This window comes from Aulonocara stuartgranti, assembly GCF_965226115.1.
Source record: "Aulonocara stuartgranti genome assembly, chromosome: 15".
In the NCBI taxonomy this organism is placed as follows: domain Eukaryota; kingdom Metazoa; phylum Chordata; class Actinopteri; order Cichliformes; family Cichlidae; genus Aulonocara; species Aulonocara stuartgranti.
In genome coordinates, this window is record NC_138951.1 from 13076029 (window position 1) to 13101673 (window position 25645).

Below are 25645 nucleotides of genomic sequence, written 5' to 3' on the forward strand. Positions count from 1 at the left end.
GATTTCTCCAGTCACCGTGCTGTACATTATTTCTTCAGTCTTTCTCTAATTGTCCTTTTATTGGCCCTTTTAATGAAAAACATTAAGCAACCAGTAGTTTGATGACTTCAAAACACTTTATTTTAAATCTCTTATACATTATTTATAGTGACTGTCTTTGTATTTTGTACTGGGAAAACCAAAACTAACCTCTTATCTTCCCACTGTCTATTGTTGGGCATAAAACAGAATGCGGGATAGGACATATCTCTAACAGCGTTGTGGTTATTTCTCACATTCCTGCCTTTCCTTACTGCTTACCTTGCTGACAGACAGACGGTAGTTTTACATCTGTAGCTTTTATGTGACTCACTGAACAATATTCTTTTGTCTGTACAGTTTTGATAATTATTTTTTCATTTTGATTTATAGGTGTCATGCTCTCTGGTGAGTATTATCTTTGTCACTGGGGAGGTCATGGCCTGAATGATTATTCCACAGAGGACAGGCTTAGCCACTGAGCTTTTCTCTGTGATATCAGCTTTCTCAGAATAAGATGACTTCATTGTCAACTGAAACTGCTGAAGTCCTGAGAGTGAGGAGGATTTTCCCTCAGGTAAAAGCTGACAAACAATGCCAAAGCTGTCTATTTACATTGCTGTCCTTCTAGTATGTCAGTGTCTAGTTTTCAGTGGAAGAAAATATAGCTTGTTAATTGCTGTTTTTCCCTGTACATGTAGAGACATGCCTGATCATTTTTAGCGTGGAAATCCCTTAGTCCGTGGAAACAGACATGCACCTAGCTATAGGGCAGATTGAGAACAATTCCTACTATGCTGATGGTGACAGATAAAATCTGTTCCTTTGGTTTCATTTTGAAAGCATACACGCACTGATGCTGCTCAGCTTTTGATTTGACAACATGATTTTATCATTTTCAGAGTGAACGCCACTTTTAAGCACCGAAATATTAAAACAGCATCTGATAAAAATGTGTTTAATCTCGTTTCACATTACAGGCTTCAAAGCGACTGATGTGTTATGTGACATTCTGTGACACGAGAAAATTATGTGCTGTTCAAAACAGAAATTTATCTCAGATGACTGGGACACTCAAAACGACTTCCTGACGACCTGATAAAGATTTCCTGCATTTAACATTGTTTATGCGTTTTAATTATGTGCATACATACAGATGTTGTTTTATTTTCGCTGTCCGGCCATCTATTTTTACCAGTTGTCTTTTAAACATTTTTTCTTTCACTATTTTACATCATTCCTCACGCAAATGTTTTTTAACATTGCAGCTGTAACCATTAAATCTTAAAAAGTTAAATTACAGAGAAAGGTTCTGGTAACGCATTGGCCTGAATACCATATAATTATAAAACAGAAAGATTTTGTTTATTCACAGAAAAATGTCATTTTTTCTCACTGTGGATCCATTTGAACAAACAAACAGAAAAAGGAACTTTTCTGTCATTTAATTGTTTATTTATAACTTAATTACTTTGTTGCAGTATGAGTGGTGTTAGGGTGGGGTGGGGTGTCTTTATCAGTAGGAAAAGCTGTAAAATGTAAATACAGTTAAAAGTCCTAATTGGAGTCTTCATCAGGCCAATTCTGGTCTTGTTGCCACTGATGAGCTGTCCTGTACTCACTGGTGATACTATGATGCTATCTGATATGAGGAGTTTGTCACAAGGCAGGATGCAGGGTACACCCTGGAGAGCTTTCTTGACAAAAGCCTGTTGCTTTTGTCAAGAAGCTGGAGTACACAGAGAGAACCCACACAGGCACAGAGTGAACAAACAAGCTCCATACACAAAGGCCTTGGCCAGTCACTGGATTTGAACCCAGGACCTGCTGCCCGAGGCCCTTCTGCATTGAGTTTGCATGGTCTCCTTGTACCTGTGGTACGAGCAGAGCCTTCTGCAGCTCAACGTGGCAAAAGACCAAGGAACTGATTGTGGACTTTTTAGGAGGACCAGGAAAACCTTCACCCTCGTTTCAATCCAGAGAGGTCAATGTTGACATTGTAGAGGACTATAAATACCTTGCAGTACACATAGACAATAAACTGAACTGGGCTAAAAACACCACTGCACTCTACAGGAAGGGCCAGAGTCGACTCTATTTTCTGAGGTGGCTGAAGTCTTTCAACATTGTTGGACAATGCTCAGGATTTTTTGCGAGTCTGTTGTGGCCAGTGCTAGCCTCTATGCTATTGCATGCTGGAGCATCAGGTTGAGGGTCCCAGATGCCAACAGACTGAATAAACTGATCCGCAAGGCCAGTAATGTTGTGGGGATGGAGCCCACCCCTTAGGGTGGTGTATGAGAGGCGGATGTTGTCCAAGATAAGGACAATGTTGGATAATACCTCCGCCCACTCCATGACGTGCTGGCCAGTCACAGGAGCACGCTCAGTGAGGCCATCTCCCTGTACAACTCCTGCATTTAATACACTGTAAACACTGCAATAGTTACACCCTTTTGCACATACTCTACAGTAAAATAACAGATGACAAAGTTCACAGGTTAGAGTCAAATATATCACCTCTCTAATATTCTCACCTTGTATAGATTAGTGCCATTTCTTAAATTTGTAAAGTTTGCAATATATTGTATTATTTAACCCACATAATAATTTACATAATTTCCTTAGGGATTATTAAAGTATTCTGATTCTGATTGTCCTTGAAACAGAATTGCGAGTATACATCATTTTCAGAGTGCCGGTCCCTGTATTAGTGAGTGAATTGCATAATAGTCCAGTGAAATGGTTAATTAAATGCTTATCTGTGGCAGACTGTGGAGGAGACATGGGCAAGAGTGCTGTTGATCTGAGTCACGCAATAGGAGATAAATGGTGTCTGGTGTTTGTAGTGTCAAAGGGCAGTGTGACAGATGAGATGCCAAAAATAGACTAGGTGAGTTTGCGCTCATATAGACAAAGGCAATAAATGAAGGCAAGATGAGGGCAGCCATAACAAACGTCATTATAGACCTGACTGAGATGTCATCATCCCATTTAGGATTAGAGAGCATATACAAACAATGTACGTTTGGAATAATCATTAAGCCTTGCAGACACAACACTACAGAAAAATGCATTTCAGGATCAAACGCTCAAAGCCGATAGTTTTAATCTTAGCCCTTCCTGTTTGACTAATACGGATATTTTCAGTGTAAAACACTTTGGCATGAGTTTCACAATTCCCAGACACTTTTTTTCCCCGAGGGCAGAACTGTATACAGTGTTTTTTCCCCTCATATGTGTACACACAAGTCATGGGAGACACACACAAGGGAAAGCTTATCTCCACCATCAGCTGAGAAATACTGGGCGACCCGCTCTGCTGCTTTCAGTCCAGAGCAACGACTGTGAGACAGAAAGTGAGAGAGAGAGCGCCTTTGTGTTATCAGACGCTGGGACAGAAAAAGCTGTCGAGTGTGCCAGGATTAATGGACATTAGCACATGAAGCCATGAAGAAAGCAGGAAACGCCACAGGAAATGCCTCAGAGGGTGTGTAATGCCAACTCTGATCACTGTCCGTGTGGCACCCGCATTATGTATGCTGATGCAGTGGGAAAATACTGGTGGCTTTTGTACTTACAGTAGCACATGAGTGGGAGTGCTAATTATGTTTAAAAAAAACAACCTCTGAGATGCTTTAGAAAGAAAGTGATTGCAATAAGAAAAATAGTATCACAATGAGTGCCAGAGTAACAATAACGTAATTAACTGTGAGGATGAATCAGATGGATTGGTTACTTTTTTATTAATGAATGGCAGTTTTGAAAATTAGATTCTGCATGTCTGTTACCAGTTTGAAGTTCAATTTAAAACTGAGGAACTTCCTTAAATTATAAATAAAATATCCTCATGTAAGAAAATGTAACTATCTACATTTTACACTAAGTAATAAAAAACAAAAATAGTTTACTGTGTAAAACTCGACCCCTGGTTTATTTATCTGTTGCTGTGAAAATGGGAAATTTGGCCAGAGCGAGCATGACATCTCTTAGGTAAGCTTTCTTGTTATTTCTTGTCTTCAGGAATAGTTCTCAAGGTTTGAAGGACATTGAAAAGCTCTTTGAATATTGGCTGCCTCTTGTTCTGTTCTCTGTCAAGATGGTCCCACACTGCTTCATTTAATGATGAGGTCTGGGATCTGGGGAGGCCAGTCCATGACTACTGATGTTCCATTGTGTCTTTTCTATCCAGGTGTGCTTTTCATGCACTGGCAGTGTTTTTGTACAGTGGCGCCCAGAGACAAAGCACGTGCAAACTCCAAAACACAACGGAAGTGCTCCAGGACGCTAGGGTCAGTGTTGAGCTTTTGTTACCTATAGTGGCTACACAATTAATTATTTGAATATATATGAGTGTGGTTGTTCTATCCTTGCAGGTGTTTTCCACCAGTGTTTGCAACAAACTTGCTGTTTATTTTGCAAATCGAGCTCAACACTGATCCTAGCGTCCTGGAGCACTTCCGTTGTGTTTTGGAATTTGTACGTGCTTCGGAGTTTGTACGTGTTTTGGAGTTTGTACTTGCTTTGTCTCTAGCGGGCCACTATATCTTCTCTTTGATGCCCTTTCTTAAGAATGGCTTCTTGACACTGAGACTATTTCTGATGAGGCTTCAGTGAATAGTATCAACTGATGGGTCAGATGCATCTTTCAGCTCCTGTGTCATGTCTTTGCTGGATTTTCCACCTTATTTCTTAAGGACATGACTGTCAGAAAATTTTCATTCGTTATAGAAAAACTTGGTTGTTGTTTTAATTTTGCTTATCTGTCCTCCACACAGTTTCCTCACTCTTTTAAGGACAGAATACACACAATGCCACTAGATGTAAAGTTTTCAGCTAACATGTTTCACTAATAATTCTAGCTCCTTGGAAGCAAAACACAAAGAAATGAGGGGCGTCAAGACTTTTGCATAGTACCATATCACTAATTATACACCTATTATATTTTGACATGTCTCCAGAGCAGTTTTTGGATTTTTGTTCAAGTCAAAGTCCCACCTGTAAGACAAACAGAATTTCCATGCACTTTGGCTGTTCACTTTTTATTTAGATGATTTTTGTATGTTTCTATGACATATGAAGAACAATCTAAATAATTTCAAAAACTTTTATTGCCAAATAAATAAAACCCAAACTTTTGGCCACAACTGTAGAAAAGATAAAAGATGAGAGGAATATATCTGTACAGTAGGCATTTTTATTTAAGCTGATTATATTTTTCCCTTGACTTAAAGGTTCATCATCAGGAGGTAAACAGGAAGCTAGATCAGACGAAAAAGTATGAATAATGCATAAAAGAAGTCATTGAAAACTAAGTTGATTTAAATGGATTTCTCTGGGATTTGAGGTGGGTTGAGCTGTGCAAAAGCTGCTAATCAGTGGCTGAACCCAACCATGTCAACAGTGAAAAAAGAGAATGAACAAGCTGCTATCTAATCTAAATAACTGCAGGTGGTCTGTCATCACCATCTTTAACCTCATCGAAATCCCAGGAAATACTCTGAGTTTACAGTTTTACCATTCTGCTGAATTCACCGATTAACGATGAAACAGCAAAACTCTTTTCTTTCTGTTAAACCAACCGTGAAAGGCTGGATGTAGAAGCGGGTGGCCCTGAGGTCCCAGCATAAACCGCATCTCACATTATAAAGGCTGTAGTTATGATACCAGGATGTTGATGAGATAATTTCCAGAACATGTTTTTATGAAATGTCTGTGACCAGTTTGTCCTTCCGTACCAGCCAGAAGTTTCCATCTCATATATAACCGGAGATGTGTTGCCCACACTTGTTCTGTGACCAACAATGGAGAATGATTGCAGAAATGATTCCTGACTTGTGCTGTTACGTAAAAACCATCAGCGTGAGAGGAGCACAGACACACCTGCAGCCCCGCAATCCATTAGTGTCTGACATTCAAGAGAGAACTTTTCTGCAGACTGCTGTTGATTCATGGGAAGAAAATGAATCACTCTTTGTCGCCTCTCTTTTCTTATTCTTTATTTTTATTTATTATTCCTGCGTGGGCTCTCTCCACATACTCCAGCTTTCTCCCATAGTCCAAACACATACACGTTAGGTTAATGAATGATTTTAAAGTGACTTTGGGTATGGCGCAGATTATAGTGTATAGAAATAATGCACTGTGCTATATGGATATACGTAAAAACAAAAAACCCAATGCACGGTAAAAAAACAAACAAAAAAACAAACACTTGAGGTGCTTAGTGAGATTTATTGCACTATACTAATGCCAGTATATGTACATTTACCTTCTCACAAATTGTCCAAAGTTGCACACAGGGGTTAATGGGTAAGGATAGTGACAATTTGTAAAAAGCAAAACAACCCCCCTCCAAAAAAATGCATTTTAAATGTGGGAGTGCAGGTAGATTAACAATTACAGAAACATAAAACATCATTTTGTTAATTACCAGTATTATAAATTAGAGGAGCGGTAGCATTAGCCTTACATTGGGTGGTGGCTTAAAAAATGTTTTAAGCACTGTATGTGACTGAAGACCAAATTACAAAGACTTCTTTATTTCCCCTTCCTTTCTATGCTTACCTCTCACATCCCTTATCTCTTATATCCCTTATATTTGTTTAGTTAACATTGGCTTCCCTTGCTCGTTGTCTGGGGTCAAACAAAAACCGCTACTAACAATTGCAAATTTAATCCTCGGAGTTCCTTTCGGTGTTCTTCGGAGGGGATTTTGAATATCTCTCTTTAATCCATTCATGAATCAGTAAATGTTGTCAACAGCCAGAAGTTTTAAACAATAAAACACCACATAAATCTGGATGTTAATAACACAAATGGGCTGGCCAAGTATAAAGGTGAGGTTTCCAAAGTTATCGAGCTGTCAGCATAGCCGATCTTTAAATAAGGTTCCACTTTGCTTTGAAACAAACAGAAGATTTGAGTTAAGTTTTTCATTGTGATCGGTCTGCAGGACAAAAACCTTTGATCTCTGATATCAGCCATAGCTCTTTTTAAAAAGCTGCTCATTTAGCAGCAGATGTGGACATTTTAGCCAAGTGCCTCTTTTTTTTTCTCTACATGAACTTGACAAGTTCACTTTAATCAGAAACTGAGACTCAGTCTACCTGTACTGAACTCTTTCAGTGTGACAACCCCATATAACTTTCTACTCAATTTCCCAGAAACCCGATCTACTACGAATACGTACAAACATACATTCCTCCTAATCTTGCTCCATCTTTCTTTCTCTCCACTGTCTCTTGCATTTTAGTTGCCTTACATATCACATATCGGGCAGAGGAGAGCAACTCTATCCGCCCATTTAACTTCATTGCAGACACTCTGGCTGTCACAATCCTCTTGGTTGTTGAAAAAAAAAAGGTGGAAGATGGGGAGGCCGTTGGAAAAGGGAGCCTGTTTTCTTCATCAGCCTTAACCTTGAGAAAGAGATTAGGGGAAGTCTAGGTCATCAAATCTCAAGAGCTTCTGGTTCACCTCAGACAAACTTTGCTTTTGTCTGCCAGAAAGGGAGCAGTGTTTAAAGCCTCAAACAAGGACCATTATTATCACAATCTGAAACTTTTCCATCTAAGATTTACTGGCAGACGGAAGTGCTTTTTGGATTTGCCTTCTTTATACAAACTTGTGAGTTGCAAATGCTATAACATGCCCGCACAGCTAAATGAAAAAGCCACAAACTGTAACGAATTCAAGAACTGAAATACTGATAAGTTAAAAAAAAAAATTCCCCTTCCCCACAATTTCCTTACTTACGTCTACTGGTGTTTAGCCATGCTGACATACTTTTATTTGTACAACTTTCTGAAACATCTTTAAGATATGTGCTATCATCTGAATGCAATAAATCCATTCAATTATGCAATTCAGGATTGTGGAGGGAATTAATCATATCCCAGCTGTCATCAGGCAGAAGGTGGAGCACACCCTGAACATATCACAAGTCTACTGCAGGACTAACACAGAACAAAAGATAACCATTCATACCTATTGACATTTTAAAATCATGGGTTAATTTAACATTCATGTCTTTGGACTCCAGGACAAAGACAGAGTACACAGTGAGAACATCTAAACTGCACTCAGAACAGACCATGCCTGGATTTTTTTAAATCCAGGACCTTCACACTGTGAGGTGATGGTGCCAACCAATACATCCCCTAATGTCCCTAATGTCATAGTCTTCAAAACATTGATATTAAGTATTCTACCATTTTCCTCAACTCCATTTCATGCTAAATATACTGACTGTAGTAAGAAGCGCATCTGTGATAAACTCCAAGTTGTTTTTGGACATTAATGACAACATAATTGGTGATTTTACACTTATGGAAATGATGTATTATGGAATGGGTGTCCTTCTGAATATCCACACACTCAACATCAGCAAATATATTTTGACTTAAATCAACAGCAAGCTTTTCCTGGAAGTTTTCCAACGCTTGGCGGAGGTGTGTTGGTGGCCAGGGAAGGAACGTGCCCTCCGGTTGTTGCAAGTGGCTGCCATCAGTCTCTCCAGAAGACCATCACAGCAACTTTCATGGGGCAAATGGGGCTGGAGGACCAGTCCTCTGCCTAAACCAGGTGGCTGCAGCCTGGCCCCACACTTAGAAAGGCTGGATTGCTGAAAATGGTAGTGCTAGAGAAATTTGTGGGGGGGGGGCTACCGGCCAGGACAGTGAAGTGAGTCTGCTATCACTAGCCGGTGAACCTCGAAACTGCCATCACCCTGGCCAAAGACCAGCTGGCGACCTGTCCGGCTCAGTCATGGATATTCACAAATACCCCATAGTACTGGTGGAAATGAAAGATCGGGGGGAAATGCATAGAGTAACGGCTGCGGTTAGCTGGCGGCTAGCATACCCCTTAAATCTCAAAACTGATTGGTTGGGGTTTGGTAGCTCAATAGGGCAGTATACAGGGCTGCACACACAGCCAATAGGGACACGTGGCGTTTGGGCCGCGTTCAGCTTGCCGGTTCCAGCAATTCGCTACACAGAAGATAATGGCACTATGCAATTCGCCCTTTGATCAAATGATGAGAGCTGATAGTCAAATAGTGCGCCCTGACATTTCCACATTTTGTAACGACAGACCATGTTGAGCGTGTCGTGACACTTGTAAAATGGAAGAACACATCTACTTGTTGGTCGCAGAAGAGCCACTGAGAAATGATTTTTTTAGGTGGCTCGTTACAACTCGATGGCTGGTCACCTGGAATAAGATAAGACTCTGGACCCAAAAATTGACCGATTTTACTGGCCAAGAATCTGTTTGGATGTGCGCTGATGTTGTGCGTCCAGTGGTGTCAGCTGGTGAACCAGCTGGCCATTCCAAAAGTGCCTTTATGCCCTTACTGCCCTTAATGGAGGTACCATTTGAGCACATTGGCATGGACCTCATCTGACCATTTTATCGACGAGAAAAAGTAAATCTTTCGTTCAGCTGTTGTTAACTGATCTTGACTTTGTTAATTAAACGTTGTAAACCTGCTTTCAGTGTGTCCTGTACATGAGTTCTTTCAGTAAACCACAGCACGGTGTGTTTTTTGAGCTGATGAAGTTAAGCCAAAACAAGAAACATGCAGCAGGAGACAGTAACTTGTTAAAATGTTTGTGGCGAGAATAAGGCACGGCGGGACCACGGAGTATCATTCGGAGCCATCTTTATTTACATCTCACCACAACAATCCCCAAACCCCCGAGTCCCCGTGTTTTTAACTAGGCGGGCGTGATTAAGGATGCCGTGCAGGTGCGTCCGCCCTCCCTGCACGGCACCGCAGACCACGCCCCACCACATACCCCCATCGCCTGATTGAGGCTGGGGAGCCATCCGGCCGAACCTACTCCCCCACCGCCAGTGGGAGAGGGAATCAGCCCGGACAGCTGGCGCCCCCAGGCCCCGGCCAAGCGACGGGGAGGTGCGAGTTCAGGTGGCCGCCCGCGAATCCAGCGGTGCAGGCCAAGCTGGTTCGGAAGTCGGACGCGTGGCGTGTGCACCCGGCGCGGCCGGCACAGTCGTGAGCCCCAGCTCACAGGTGGCTGGGCAGAGGTGTGGCGTGTACTGGCCTCTGGTGGTGGTGAGGCCGATCTGGTGAGCACGGCGATCTCAAGCGTGGCACACGCCTCGCTCGCCAGTTCCACTCGAGCAGGCTCCCCTGGCACGGGGACCTCCAGCTCCTTGCGCGGTCCATCCGTCACTGCCGTCGCTCCCCGCTGGAGCAGCCCATCGCGCGACTCCTCCGTCACTACTACTCCCTCCGCCGCCGCCTGCTCCCGCTGGGCGGCCGCCATTTCGGCCACCATCTGGGCCAGCTCCTCCATTCCCTGGCTCCGATACGGACCCGCCGTGCTGCCTCCTGGGTTTCGGCACCAATGTGGCGAGAATAAGGCACGGCGGGACCACGGAGTATCATTCGGAGCCATCTTTATTTACATCTCACCACAACAATCCCCAAACCCCTGAGTCCCCGTGTTTTTAACTAGGCGGGCGTGATTAAGGATGCCGTGCAGGTGCGTCCGCCCTCCCTGCACGGCACCGCAGACCACGCCCCACCACAATGTTATAAAAGGTACAATTAAAGATTTTCATGGATTTTTCAAGGATAAATGTCTAATTTGATCAAAAGTTCTATATGCCATTTCTGGAGAGAGTGCAGTGGAAATGTTGTCACTTTTGGACTTTGCTACTTGCAGCTAAACATTTGCAGCTAAATAATGTATAATGTAAGCAGAAACTGCAACTGAATGAGGGAATATTTGTCTAAAAACTTAAACTGAACTAGAAGGGTACCAGTGCTCCAGCTTACCATCTTTACCTGAGTAAATCTGTTTGTTGAACAATCTAAATGGTTGATTCAGAAACTTCTGTGACATCAACTTAACTGAGACTCATTACAAATTTCACAAAACACAGTTGAATACTTAGTTAATTAGTTTTTATTAGTTATTTTTGTTTTTGTTGTTACGTTAATTTTAATAAAAAATAAATAAATAAGTAAATAATTGTCATGGTCCCCGTGCCTGCCCAGCCGGCCTCACAAGGCTACACTTGTGTTTTTTTTCTCTTTCTCCCCCTATCTCTCTGCCTGGGCGGAGCTCACAGCTGGCTCCCGCCCTTGGCTCTCACAGCTGTTGGCGATCAGCTGATTATCCGTCTTCTATTTGAGGCTGGGTCACAGATCCTCTCATCGCGGGATGATTGCGCTACTGACGTTAGTCTACCTTTCCAGCTCCCGTGGTCTTACACCTTTATGCCTTCGTGATTTGTGAGTGATATCTCCCTTTCCCTGTTCCAGCTTATCTTCCCGGACCTGTGACCTCCCCGCGGTACGAACGTGTGTGAGGACGTGAGCGAGCGTGAGAGAGAGAGAGCCTTCCCCTAATCCCCTGGAACCCTGAATTTCCCGTCACTGTATATATTATTGCACGGGTGTGTAAATAAATTGTGTTTTGAGACATCAACCTGCTCTGCGCTTGAGTCCCTGCTTTCAGCCCGTGACAATAATATCTTTATTTTATTTTATTATTAATTTATTTGTTGTTCCCAGAGAGCAAGCCAAACACTGGTCCTGACTATCTCTAGTAGTGGTGCACTACTAGTGAATGACCGGTGAATGTGGGGCGACGGTGGCAAGAAAAAACTCCCTCCTGGAGGAAGAAATCTTGGGAGGAACCAGGCTCTCTGGGAGGACCCTTCCTCCTAAGGGCAATACTTACCAGCGGTCTGAGACGACGGTTGTTCCTTCTCAGCACGATGATGGCTCTAACTTGCTTCCACACCCTGTTTTAGAATGAAGAGAAAAATGATTAACAAGGTAATAGGACATTTCAAAATTCTCTCAGCTGCTGTGTCTTCTTACGTTTCTCTTGTAAAACAGGATGTAGGCAGACTGCTGCTGTTCCTCAAAAACTGCCGATCCAGTTGTGTGGAGCACCCGTGCATCATTATAGGTGAGCCAATGATCTGATGTAGACTGTGGGCTCTCCTCAGGATGCACAGAATGACAGATGTAGTGTCCTAAGATCACATTAAGACAAATGAATCCAACTTCTAAAAGTCAACTGATTCAAGCAAACAGTGGTTTGGACTTAGTGCTTCTTAAAACATCAAAAGCTTTTGTGTGTGAGTCCTTCACTCAAAAGTAGCATTTTCTGTTTGTAACAAGTCAGTTGTTTTACCTGATTCTGTGCCTCCATAGTGACTAATGATGCTTATGAGTTCATAACGGCCATCACCCTGAGAAGGAACAAATCCAAAGATCAGTTTCATAAAGTCTCACATCAGTGCGATAATTAAGCTGATTCTCTGAGATGTTCTGCAGTCTGTTTTTACCTGTTTGGATGACACCACCAAGTCCCTCTGCAGCCTGACGGGGTCATTCACCTTCTGAAGCTTGTGGGTTTTTGTAAAGCCAAACCTCTTCAGGTGAAAGATGAGAACTCTGGCAGAAAAGAAAAAAAAAACCCAAGGTACAAAATAAGAAGAATGAGTGTCAAACACAAACCGAAGATGGGGCAAAATGACTGCTCAAGTGTTGTCTTAAAAACTCTGATGTTTAGTGCGCCACAGTTTGGAAATCAGGTCAGTCGATCAATTCTGATGTGACCTTACTCACCTTGGCAGTGTATCAAAAGACTGCTTCACTTCCGAGGTCGTCCCTCCACAGTCACAGGTAAATTCGATTTTTTGTTCCTAAACAACGGCAAAGAGAAAACAGGCTTTATGGTAGAAAAAAAAATCACAACCTATGCGCACACACAAGATCAGTGATACTACATCTCTACTGGAATTTGTGATCTTACCTTCAAGTATGTCCCTAACATGTCCTCAACAGACCCCTCTGGAACCAGGTCAAGGGACAAGCTTGTAAATTCCTCCTGTTGTGATGACTGGTGACTGCAGCTACACATTTAAGGAGTAACGTAGTTAAAGTAACGATCAAGTAGGTGGAAAAGAGGTATATGAAAATGTTGCAATCAGCCCTGTGTTTCTGAAAGACTGGCTTACCTCTTGCATGTCCTCATGTTTTCCATTTTGAAAACATGATGGTCTTCTACTGGGCAGGTATAACTTCGGCCCAGGAGAGCTGCTTCCCTCTTCAGGTGAGGTGAGAGGCTTTTCACCTCATTGAGGAAAAAGGTTAGGAATTCATGAGCGTCCTGAAAGAAAAACACAGAGGAGATTTAGAACATAAACATTAGAAGGTAAAGCAAAAAACAAAATGTCCAAATAGCTGACGCACTTTCTGTGCACTGCCTTCGTATTCAGGAACCTGTTGGCTGAATGCCTTCTTAAAAGACATTAGGCGGCGTTTTTTAAGGTCATAATCTCTTGATTCATGACAGTTCCTGATGTTCATGAGCCTTCTGTAAAAAGGAAAGGGTAAACAGACATTTCTGGTGTTAGATATCTTTGTTCTTCAGGTTTCTGAAGAAAGTAGAAGGTTGACGTAGCGCACCTTAAGAGCCGAGCTTCTGGGACTGCTCTCCACAAAGTCTCCTGACGGCTGACATCTCTAATGAACTCCTCATTGTTGAAGAGGCTCTGCAGGCAGGAGTTCATGTAGCAGCTGTTTACAATGTTTGGAAACCTGCCACACATACACAAAGTTTACACTATCAGTGTAAAATAACTCATTTCCACTTTGACAAAGAGAGCTTTGGTCCTCGTGCACCACGTGTACTCACCCGAAGCGGTCCACAGTCTGAACTTTATTTTTCTTTTTTTTTCTATCCTTCAAATTTTTCCCTAAACTATTGCAAAAAGGTAAAAACACAAACACACAATTAGGAAAGATGTCAAGAAGCTAAGCAGTGTATGTGCATGTATGCATGAGCTTTGAAGTTTAAACATTTTGGAGGACGTTTTTCTCTTACATGTCAAACACCTGCTCCAATCCATCCTCTTGTGCCAGAAACTCCATAAGCAAAGTGTCCCAACTCAGGTCTGATGGCTCACTATGTTCAGTGGTGTTTCTAACCTGGTTGGAACTTTCACCACATTCCTTATGGGTGCTGCTGCATGCAGAAAGAAGAAAGGAGTCAGGGATGCATAGCAAGCACAACAGGACAACAAACAAACATTGTCTCTCTGGAGAAAAGCATTCAAACATCTAATTCTTATTGTGATCAGCAATCGGCCAAAATATTAAAAGCACTTACCTGGGATTGTCTGTAGTTATGACCTGTACTAGGTCCTCTGAACTGTTCAGTGGAGGCTTGATGTCCAGTTCTTGGCCTTTTGTTTCTAGGCAGTCTTCTTTTGGTGGTGCTGCCTCAGCAAGTGTACAGTCCTGCTGCAGGTTCTTTAATCTGCAAAAATATACAAATATATAGAAGATTAAGTATCAAATCTGCAACCAGAAGGATCCCAAAAGAATTTTTCTTTAAAGTGAGAAGATTAAAGTTTCCCTTACTTGTCACTCTTTTTATCAGGTTCCCCTGTTGTTTCTGGAGCAACCAGTTCTCGACCTTTTGTTTCTAGGCAGTCTTCTTTTGGTGGTGCTGCCTCGGCAGGAGTACAGTCCTGCTGCATGTTCTTTAATCTGCAAAAATATACAAATATATAGAAGATTAAGTATCAAATCTGCAACCAGAAGGATCCCAAAAGAATTTTTCTTTAAAGTGAGAAGATTAAAGTTTCCCTTACTTGTCACTCTTTTTATCAGGTTCCCCTGTTGTTTCTGGAGCAACCAGTTCTCGACCTTTTGTTTCTAGGCAGTCTTCTTTTGGTGGTGCTGCCTCGGCAGGTGTACAGTCCTGCTGCATGTTCTTTAATCTGCAAAAATATACAAATATATAGAAGATTAAGTATCAAATCTGCAACCAGAAGGATCCCAAAAGAATTTTTCTTTAAAGTGAGAAGATTAAAGTTTCCCTTACTTGTCACTCTTTTTATCAGGTTCCCCTGTTGTTTCTGGAGCAACCAGTTCTCGACCTTTTGTTTCTAGGCAGTCTTCTTTTGGTGGTGCTGCCTCGGCAGGTGTACAGTCCTGCTGCAGGTTCTTTAATCTGCAAAAATATACAAATATATAGAAGATTAAGTATCAAATCTGCAACCAGAAGGATCCCAAAAGATTTTTTCTTTAAAGTGAGAAGATTAAAGTTTCCCTTACTTGTCACTCTTTTTATCAGGTTCCCCTGTTGTTTCTGAAGCAACCAGTTCTCGACCTTTTGTTTCTAGGCAGTCTTCTTTTGGTGGTGCTGCCTCGGCAGGTGTACAGTCCTGCTGCATGTTCTTTAATCTGCAAAAATATACAAATATATAGAAGATTAAGTATCAAATCTGCAACCAGAAGGATCCCAAAAGATTTTTTCTTTAAAGTGAGAAGATTAAAGTTTCCCTTACTTGTCACTCTTTTTATCAGGTTCCCCTGTTGTTTCTGGAGCAACCTGGTTTCTTCTCTGTAGAAAGAAACCAAAAGACAGGACATAGCTGTGTGCTTCATTGCTCTTAATTGCTCCCATTTCATTGTGATGAATAAATGCTTGATGATAGTGACTCTTTCCATAAAACATACCTTCCAGAATTTGAAAATAGACCAGCGGGACTTTTTCTGTGGCTTTACAGTGGGGGTCTCTGCCTCTGTATCGCTGTCAGTTTCCTGTAGAGAACGAACAAACATAATGTTATTAAAAAAGAAAAGTCACTTAAAATTAACAAATACATTTTAAGGAAAATATGCATTTCATATGTCTTCTGTAAAAGCAAACCGAGAAACAGCAGAAGAAGTGTCTCCATTTTATTTTCTTCTTCTTCTTTATACCATTTTCATGGTTAGGTGTTGTGGCAGCAACAGAAGCATCCGGGACGCTGATCGAGGACAAAAGTGTAAATGTTATTTTTCAAAGTGGAAATTTTTAACAAGGAGCGCATCCTGGATATTGCAAATAAAAAATAATAACTGTTATGAAATACCAAAATGAACAAAATCATGTATTTTGTACATTTACACTCTATATTTTCAACTAATCTCTGAATCGATATAAATAATAGACAAAACTAGAAGTAGTAAAAACGATATAAACACACAAGGCGGAAGAAAAACAACAATAAAAGGGAAATAAAACAGCTCACACTAAACCACTGCTATAAATATCTCCGGCAACATTGGATTAAAGAGTCACATTTCTTTACCTCTGTTGAGACGTAGAAGGAATTTCCTTCTCTGCCACGTTTTGGTTTTTTGATCTCTGTTTAGAAAGAAGAAAACCAACATCAGTAATGGCATAAAACAAACATTCCAAGGGAGGCTCTACATGAAAAGTGTCCAGTTAGAAAATTTGGTATTATTTTAGATTATTTATCAATTTAGTGAGCTATCGACTCATGAAGTGGACCGATATGAATATGTTTAAATAAATTAAAAACAATTTATTCATGCCTCAATTTGAGTTTTAAAGTTTATGGTATGAAATACAAAATACTTCATTTGGTTCAAAATTCAGTTTTTACAAAAATCATCTATGAAGCTCCATTAAAAGCTTCAAAATGCTTATTTACTGTAAGAAAATATACAGAGAAATGTGCTACAAGTCTCGTCAAACTTACCTTTCTGAGAAAAAAGCGTTTGAACATCTTTGAACCTAATTTGATCGCAGTGAAAATCTTCTGTGCTATGCAAAAGTTCAACTGAAAACAAGTTCAATAGTTGTATATTTATAAGCTTTCAGCATAGAATGTTCATACCCTGAACATGTGTCATCATAATGTATGGGGCTAGTTTGCATATTTTGGAATGTATGCTCATTGGAACTGTGTGGTACTCGTCTCCAAGCAACCCCACTGTACATGCTTGAAATGTACAGTGCAATGTGCAAAAAATTGCAAAAATAAACAAGACAAGACAGTGCAATGGATATGTGCAAAATGCTGAGTATTGTGCAAAAGTAACTTGGTGTGTGTGTGTGTGTGTGTGTGTGTGTGTGTGTGTGTGTGTGTGTGTGTGTGTGGAGCAGGGCGATATGACCAAAAATATTTATCACGATATACATTTGAAAATTTGCGATAACGATATAACTGACGATATAACTGACACTAGACAAAATACTTTACAACTCCACGACTTTATTAGTGCAAAAAAACCATCAATGTATTTTCACTTAAACAAGCAGCTGTTTTTATGTGCATTAAAGTTATATAAAAATGTAACAATGCAAATTCCTTGCTGACAGTTTAACCAAAAGGCATTTCCAGTGGAAATTGGCCGACATATCCTGAGCATAACAATGTATAATATCCACTAAACTTAAAAAGAGGTTATACACACACAATACAGTAATATTATGTTGAAGCACAGTACGTATCACTCCGCGAGGCGCCTGCCTAATATAGCCGTAATGCTCCACTTTCGCTCTTCTCATTCTGTGTCGCCGCCATGTGCGTATGTAAACATAGGCACTGCGCATGCGCGTTTTACCCATATTCTATCACGATATTTCATTTTCCTATCGTTGCCCAAAATTACACCGGTATTACCGTGAACGGTATGATATAGCCCAGCCCTATATGTGTGTGTGTGTGTGTGTGTGTGTGTGTGAGATACTGCAGATAAGTGCTTGGTAGCGATGTGTGAAGGTGTGTGTGTGTGTGTATCAGTCCAGTCACTGAGTGTTCAGGAGTCTGACGGCTTGCTGGTACCTCTTTCGAGAAGGCAGCAGGGTGAAGAGTGTGTGAGGTCCTCCATAATGCTGGTGGCTTTGCGGATGGAGCGGGTGCTAAAAGTGTCCATGATGGAGGGGAGAGGGGCTCCAATGATCTTCTCAGCTGCTCTCACTATTAGTTGTAGGGTACTGCGATCTGATACGGTGCAGTTACCATACTAGATAGTGATGCAGCTGCTCAGGACGCTCTCGATAATCCCTCTGTAGAAGGTGGTGAGAATGGATGGTGAGAGATGGGCTTTCCTCAGCTTCCGCAAGAAGTAGAGATGCTGTTGGGCCTCCTTAGTTATGGAGCTTGGGTTAAGGGACCAGAAAAGGTTTTCCGCCAGGTGGACATCAAGGAATTTGGTGCTCTTGACGACCTCCAAAGAGGATCCAGTGATGTTAAGTGGGAAGTGAGCTCTCTGTGCTCTCCTGAAGTCAACAATCATCTCTTTTGTTTTGTCCACGTTCACAGACAGGTTGTTGACCCTACATCTCTACAGATGGCCCCTAGCGCAACCCTTCAGCCTACTAGTAATTGCACCTATTGTACAAAAGGGTTAGGGTTGTGTATGGGATTTCCTATGCCCCCTGAATGCACCATCGGGGTGCATGTCTGCAACTTTAGTTCAGAGACAAACGGCAGCCAAACAACGGACAGTGTGTGCGTTCATAAGACCGTAAGTTAATGTTTTACTTCACTCAGTTGTGTTGGTGTTCAGCCATGAGTGTATTTGATGACTTACCAGCAGTTTCTGCTTCTGTTTATGTGACATTATGTGTGTTGGTGGCCAGGAAAGGAACGTGCCCTCCGGTTGTTGCAAGTGGCTGCCATCAGTCTCTCCAGAAGACCATCACAGCAACTTTCATGGGGCAAATGGGGCTGGAGGACCAGTCCTCTGCCTAAACCAGGTGGCTGCAGCCTGGCCCCACACTTAGAAAGGCTGGATTGCTGAAAATGGTAGTGCTAGAGAAATTTGTGGGGGGGGGCTACCGGCCAGGACAGTGAAGTGAGTCTGCTATCACTAGCCGGTGAACCTCGAAACTGCCATCACCCTGGCCAAAGACCAGCTGGCGACCTGTCCGGCTCAGTCATGGATATTCACAAATACCCCATAGTACTGGTGGAAATGAAAGATCGGGGGGAAATGCATAGAGTAACGGCTGCGGTTAGCTGGCGGCTAGCATACCCCTTAAATCTCAAAACTGATTGGTTGGGGTTTGGTAGCTCAATAGGGCAGTATGCTGGGCTGCACACACAGCCAATAGGGACACGTGGCGTTTGGGCCGCGTTCAGCTTGCCGGTTCCAGCAATTCGCTACACAGAAGATAATGGCACTATGCAATTCGCCCTTTGATCAAATGATGAGAGCTGATAGTCAAATAGTGCGCCCTGACATTTCCACATTTTGTAACGACAGACCATGTTGAGCGTGTCGTGACACTTGTAAAATGGAAGAACACATCTACTTGTTGGTCGCAGAAGAGCCACTGAGAAATGATTTTTTTAGGTGGCTCGTTACAACTCGATGGCTGGTCACCTGGAATAAGATAAGACTCTGGACCCAAAAATTGACCGATTTTACTGGCCAAGAATCTGTTTGGATGTGCGCTGATGTTGTGCGTCCAGTGGTGTCAGCTGGTGAACCAGCTGGCCATTCCAAAAGTGCCTTTATGCCCTTACTGCCCTTAATGGAGGTACCATTTGAGCACATTGGCATGGACCTCATCTGACCATTTTATCGACGAGAAAAAGTAAATCTTTCGTTCAGCTGTTGTTAACTGATCTTGACTTTGTTAATTAAACGTTGTAAACCTGCTTTCAGTGTGTCCTGTACATGAGTTCTTTCAGTAAACCACAGCACGGTGTGTTTTTTGAGCTGATGAAGTTAAGCCAAAACAAGAAACATGCAGCAGGAGACAGTAACTTGTTAAAATGTTTGTGGCGAGAATAAGGCACGGCGGGACCACGGAGTATCATTCGGAGCCATCTTTATTTACATCTCACCACAACAATCCCCAAACCCCCGAGTCCCCGTGTTTTTAACTAGGCGGGCGTGATTAAGGATGCCGTGCAGGTGCGTCCGCCCTCCCTGCACGGCACCGCAGACCACGCCCCACCACATACCCCCATCGCCTGATTGAGGCTGGGGAGCCATCCGGCCGAACCTACTCCCCCACCGCCAGTGGGAGAGGGAATCAGCCCGGACAGCTGGCGCCCCCAGGCCCCGGCCAAGCGACGGGGAGGTGCGAGTTCAGGTGGCCGCCCGCGAATCCAGCGGTGCAGGCCAAGCTGGTTCGGAAGTCGGACGCGTGGCGTGTGCACCCGGCGCGGCCGGCACAGTCGTGAGCCCCAGCTCACAGGTGGCTGGGCAGAGGTGTGGCGTGTACTGGCCTCTGGTGGTGGTGAGGCCGATCTGGTGAGCACGGCGATCTCAAGCGTGGCACACGCCTCGCTCGCCAGTTCCACTCGAGCAGGCTCCCCTGGCACGGGGACCTCCAGCTCCTTGCGCGGTCCATCCGTCACTGCCGTCGCTCCCCGCTGGAGCAGCCCATCGCGCGACTCCTCCGTCACTACTACTCCCTCCGCCGCCGCCTGCTCCCGCTGGGCGGCCGCCATTTCGGCCACCATCTGGGCCAGCTCCTCCATTCCCTGGCTCCGATACGGACCCGCCGTGCTGCCTCCTGGGTTTCGGCACCAATGTGGCGAGAATAAGGCACGGCGGGACCACGGAGTATCATTCGGAGCCATCTTTATTTACATCTCACCACAACAATCCCCAAACCCCTGAGTCCCCGTGTTTTTAACTAGGCGGGCGTGATTAAGGATGCCGTGCAGGTGCGTCCGCCCTCCCTGCACGGCACCGCAGACCACGCCCCACCACAATGTTATAAAAGGTACAATTAAAGATTTTCATGGATTTTTCAAGGATAAATGTCTAATTTGATCAAAAGTTCTATATGCCATTTCTGGAGAGAGTGCAGTGGAAATGTTGTCACTTTTGGACTTTGCTACTTGCAGCTAAACATTTGCAGCTAAATAATGTATAATGTAAGCAGAAACTGCAACTGAATGAGGGAATATTTGTCTAAAAACTTAAACTGAACTAGAAGGGTACCAGTGCTCCAGCTTACCATCTTTACCTGAGTAAATCTGTTTGTTGAACAATCTAAATGGTTGATTCAGAAACTTCTGTGACATCAACTTAACTGAGACTCATTACAAATTTCACAAAACACAGTTGAATACTTAGTTAATTAGTTTTTATTAGTTATTTTTGTTTTTGTTGTTACGTTAATTTTAATAAAAAATAAATAAATAAGTAAATAATTGTCATGGTCCCCGTGCCTGCCCAGCCGGCCTCACAAGGCTACACTTGTGTTTTTTTTCTCTTTCTCCCCCTATCTCTCTGCCTGGGCGGAGCTCACAGCTGGCTCCCGCCCTTGGCTCTCACAGCTGTTGGCGATCAGCTGATTATCCGTCTTCTATTTGAGGCTGGGTCACAGATCCTCTCATCGCGGGATGATTGCGCTACTGACGTTAGTCTACCTTTCCAGCTCCCGTGGTCTTACACCTTTATGCCTTCGTGATTTGTGAGTGATATCTCCCTTTCCCTGTTCCAGCTTATCTTCCCGGACCTGTGACCTCCCCGCGGTACGAACGTGTGTGAGGACGTGAGCGAGCGTGAGAGAGAGAGAGCCTTCCCCTAATCCCCTGGAACCCTGAATTTCCCGTCACTGTATATATTATTGCACGGGTGTGTAAATAAATTGTGTTTTGAGACATCAACCTGCTCTGCGCTTGAGTCCCTGCTTTCAGCCCGTGACAATAATATCTTTATTTTATTTTATTATTAATTTATTTGTTGTTCCCAGAGAGCAAGCCAAACACTGGTCCTGACTATCTCTAGTAGTGGTGCACTACTAGTGAATGACCGGTGAATGTGGGGCGACGGTGGCAAGAAAAAACTCCCTCCTGGAGGAAGAAATCTTGGGAGGAACCAGGCTCTCTGGGAGGACCCTTCCTCCTAAGGGCAATACTTACCAGCGGTCTGAGACGACGGTTGTTCCTTCTCAGCACGATGATGGCTCTAACTTGCTTCCACACCCTGTTTTAGAATGAAGAGAAAAATGATTAACAAGGTAATAGGACATTTCAAAATTCTCTCAGCTGCTGTGTCTTCTTACGTTTCTCTTGTAAAACAGGATGTAGGCAGACTGCTGCTGTTCCTCAAAAACTGCCGATCCAGTTGTGTGGAGCACCCGTGCATCATTATAGGTGAGCCAATGATCTGATGTAGACTGTGGGCTCTCCTCAGGATGCACAGAATGACAGATGTAGTGTCCTAAGATCACATTAAGACAAATGAATCCAACTTCTAAAAGTCAACTGATTCAAGCAAACAGTGGTTTGGACTTAGTGCTTCTTAAAACATCAAAAGCTTTTGTGTGTGAGTCCTTCACTCAAAAGTAGCATTTTCTGTTTGTAACAAGTCAGTTGTTTTACCTGATTCTGTGCCTCCATAGTGACTAATGATGCTTATGAGTTCATAACGGCCATCACCCTGAGAAGGAACAAATCCAAAGATCAGTTTCATAAAGTCTCACATCAGTGCGATAATTAAGCTGATTCTCTGAGATGTTCTGCAGTCTGTTTTTACCTGTTTGGATGACACCACCAAGTCCCTCTGCAGCCTGACGGGGTCATTCACCTTCTGAAGCTTGTGGGTTTTTGTAAAGCCAAACCTCTTCAGGTGAAAGATGAGAACTCTGGCAGAAAAGAAAAAAAAAAACCCAAGGTACAAAATAAGAAGAATGAGTGTCAAACACAAACCGAAGATGGGGCAAAATGACTGCTCAAGTGTTGTCTTAAAAACTCTGATGTTTAGTGCGCCACAGTTTGGAAATCAGGTCAGTCGATCAATTCTGATGTGACCTTACTCACCTTGGCAGTGTATCAAAAGACTGCTTCACTTCCGAGGTCGTCCCTCCACAGTCACAGGTAAATTCGATTTTTTGTTCCTAAACAACGGCAAAGAGAAAACAGGCTTTATGGTAGAAAAAAAAAATCACAACCTATGCGCACACACAAGATCAGTGATACTACATCTCTACTGGAATTTGTGATCTTACCTTCAAGTATGTCCCTAACATGTCCTCAACAGACCCCTCTGGAACCAGGTCAAGGGACAAGCTTGTAAATTCCTCCTGTTGTGATGACTGGTGACCGCAGCTACACATTTAAGGAGTAACGTAGTTAAAGTAACGATCAAGTAGGTGGAAAAGAGGTATATGAAAATGTTGCAATCAGCCCTGTGTTTCTGAAAGACTGGCTTACCTCTTGCATGTCCTCATGTTTTCCATTTTGAAAACATGATGGTCTTCTACTGGGCAGGTATAACTTCGGCCCAGGAGAGCTGCTTCCCTCTTCAGGTGAGGTGAGAGGCTTTTCACCTCATTGAGGAAAAAGGTTAGGAATTCATGAGCGTCCTGAAAGAAAAACACAGAGGAGATTTAGAACATAAACATTAGAAGGTAAAGCAAAAAACAAAATGTCCAAATAGCTGACGCACTTTCTGTGCACTGCCTTCGTATTCAGGAACCTGTTGGCTGAATGCCTTCTTAAAAGACATTAGGCGGCGTTTTTTAAGGTCATAATCTCTTGATTCATGACAGTTCCTGATGTTCATGAGCCTTCTGTAAAAAGGAAAGGGTAAACAGACATTTCTGGTGTTAGATATCTTTGTTCTTCAGGTTTCTGAAGAAAGTAGAAGGTTGACGTAGCGCACCTTAAGAGCCGAGCTTCTGGGACTGCTCTCCACAAAGTCTCCTGACGGCTGACATCTCTAATGAACTCCTCATTGTTGAAGAGGCTCTGCAGGCAGGAGTTCATGTAGCAGCTGTTTACAATGTTTGGAAACCTGCCACACATACACAAAGTTTACACTATCAGTGTAAAATAACTCATTTCCACTTTGACAAAGAGAGCTTTGGTCCTCGTGCACCACGTGTACTCACCCGAAGCGGTCCACAGTCTGAACTTTATTTTTCTTTTTTTTTCTATCCTTCAAATTTTTCCCTAAACTATTGCAAAAAGGTAAAAACACAAACACACAATTAGGAAAGATGTCAAGAAGCTAAGCAGTGTATGTGCATGTATGCATGAGCTTTGAAGTTTAAACATTTTGGAGGACGTTTTTCTCTTACATGTCAAGCACCTGCTCCAATCCATCCTCTTGTGCCAGAAACTCCATAAGCAAAGTGTCCCAACTCAGGTCTGATGGCTCACTATGTTCAGTGGTGTTTCTAACCTGGTTGGAACTTTCACCACATTCCTTATGGGTGCTGCTGCATGCAGAAAGAAGAAAGGAGTCAGGGATGCATAGCAAGCACAACAGGACAACAAACAAACATTGTCTCTCTGGAGAAAAGCATTCAAACATCTAATTCTTATTGTGATCAGCAATCGGCCAAAATATTAAAAGCACTTACCTGGGATTGTCTGTAGTTATGACCTGTACTAGGTCCTCTGAACTGTTCAGTGGAGGCTTGATGTCCAGTTCTTGGCCTTTTGTTTCTAGGCAGTCTTCTTTTGGTGGTGCTGCCTCAGCAAGTGTACAGTCCTGCTGCATGTTCTTTAATCTGCAAAAATATACAAATATATAGAAGATTAAGTATCAAATCTGCAACCAGAAGGATCCCAAAAGAATTTTTCTTTAAAGTGAGAAGATTAAAGTTTCCCTTACTTGTCACTCTTTTTATCAGGTTCCCCTGTTGTTTCTGGAGCAACCAGTTCTCGACCTTTTGTTTCTAGGCAGTCTTCTTTTGGTGGTGCTGCCTCGGCAGGAGTACAGTCCTGCTGCAGGTTCTTTAATCTGCAAAAATATACAAATGTATAGAAGATTAAGTATCAAATCTGCAACCAGAAGGATCCCAAAAGAATTTTTCTTTAAAGTGAGAAGATTAAAGTTTCCCTTACTTGTCACTCTTTTTATCAGGTTCCCCTGTTGTTTCTGGAGCAACCAGTTCTCGACCTTTTGTTTCTAGGCAGTCTTCTTTTGGTGGTGCTGCCTCGGCAGGTGTACAGTCCTGCTGCATGTTCTTTAATCTGCAAAAATATACAAATATATAGAAGATTAAGTATCAAATCTGCAACCAGAAGGATCCCAAAAGAATTTTTCTTTAAAGTGAGAAGATTAAAGTTTCCCTTACTTGTCACTCTTTTTATCAGGTTCCCCTGTTGTTTCTGGAGCAACCAGTTCTCGACCTTTTGTTTCTAGGCAGTCTTCTTTTGGTGGTGCTGCCTTGGCAGGTGTACAGTCCTGCTGCATGTTCTTTAATCTGCAAAAATATACAAATATATAGAAGATTAAGTATCAAATCTGCAACCAGAAGGATCCCAAAAGATTTTTTCTTTAAAGTGAGAAGATTAAAGTTTCCCTTACTTGTCACTCTTTTTATCAGGTTCCCCTGTTGTTTCTGGAGCAACCTGATTTCTTCTCTGTAGAAAGAAACCAAAAGACAGGACATAGCTGTGTGCTTCATTGCTCTTAATTGCTCCCATTTCATTGTGATGAATAAATGCTTGATGATAGTGACTCTTTCCATAAAACATACCTTCCAGAATTTGAAAATAGACCAGCGGGACTTTTTCTGTGGCTTTACAGTGGGGGTCTCTGCCTCTGTATCGCTGTCAGTTTCCTGTAGAGAACGAACAAACATAATGTTATTAAAAAAGAAAAGTCACTTAAAATTAACAAATACATTTTAAGGAAAATATGCATTTCATATGTCTTCTGTAAAAGCAAACCGAGAAACAGCAGAAGAAGTGTCTCCATTTTATTTTCTTCTTCTTCTTTATACCATTTTCATGGTTAGGTGTTGTGGCAGCAACAGAAGCATCCGGGACGCTGATCGAGGACAAAAGTGTAAATGTTATTTTTCAAAGTGGAAATTTTTAACAAGGAGCGCATCCTGGA

General features: G+C 42.6%; 2 protein-coding genes across 6 annotated transcripts; both read right to left on the bottom strand.

The window, feature by feature from the left end:
• Positions 1 to 9668: 9668 nt before the first annotated feature.
• LOC309689797 (uncharacterized protein) lies at positions 9669 to 20316 on the bottom strand (the record flags this gene model as incomplete). Its single annotated transcript, XM_082506459.1, has 19 exons — positions 9669 to 11802; positions 11882 to 12039; positions 12201 to 12258; positions 12355 to 12463; positions 12638 to 12714; positions 12825 to 12924; positions 13030 to 13181; positions 13265 to 13388; positions 13481 to 13612; positions 13710 to 13775; positions 13899 to 14039; positions 14184 to 14333; positions 14438 to 14566; positions 14671 to 14799; positions 14904 to 15032; positions 15137 to 15265; positions 15370 to 15425; positions 15542 to 15625; positions 19795 to 20316. 19 exons carry the CDS (start codon positions 20314 to 20316, stop codon positions 11785 to 11787), a joined length of 2463 nt encoding a protein of 820 aa, XP_082362585.1. The 3' UTR covers positions 9669 to 11784.
• On the bottom strand, positions 16159 to 24305 carry LOC309688761 (ubiquitin carboxyl-terminal hydrolase 37-like). 5 transcript variants are annotated; one of them, XR_014271160.1, is made up of 14 exons: positions 24159 to 24305; positions 23874 to 24014; positions 23685 to 23750; positions 23456 to 23587; positions 23240 to 23363; positions 23005 to 23156; positions 22800 to 22899; positions 22612 to 22688; positions 22328 to 22436; positions 22174 to 22231; positions 21855 to 22012; positions 21712 to 21775; positions 17662 to 17885; positions 16161 to 16214 (listed from the first exon to the last, which is right to left on the bottom strand). XR_014271160.1 is itself a non-coding variant. In XM_082504709.1 (13 exons), the coding sequence occupies exons 1-12, from the start codon at positions 24296 to 24298 to the stop codon at positions 21758 to 21760; spliced, it is 1275 nt and encodes a 424-aa protein (XP_082360835.1). In that variant the 5' UTR covers positions 24299 to 24305; the 3' UTR covers positions 16159 to 16214; positions 21712 to 21757. The 5 variants fall into 5 exon arrangements, 4 of the variants coding, with proteins under 4 accessions (XP_082360835.1, XP_082360836.1, XP_082360837.1 ...); XM_082504709.1 differs by lacking the exon at positions 17662 to 17885 and having other exon boundaries at positions 16159 to 16214; XM_082504710.1 differs by lacking the exon at positions 16161 to 16214 and having other exon boundaries at positions 17541 to 17885.
• Positions 24306 to 25645: the final 1340 nt, after the last annotated feature.

Coding starts and splice junctions, on each gene's coding strand:
- LOC309688761 (XM_082504709.1), bottom strand. CDS start 24,298: ATGCAGCAGGACTGTACACTTGCTGAGGCAGCACCACCAAAAGAAGAC. Junction 22,437..22,611: donor TCTTTTGATACACTGCCAAG/GTGAGTAAGGTC, acceptor CTTTTCTGCCAG/AGTTCTCATCTTTCACCTGA. Junction 22,013..22,173: donor CTATGGAGGCACAGAATCAG/GTAAAACAACTG, acceptor ATGTGATCTTAG/GACACTACATCTGTCATTCT.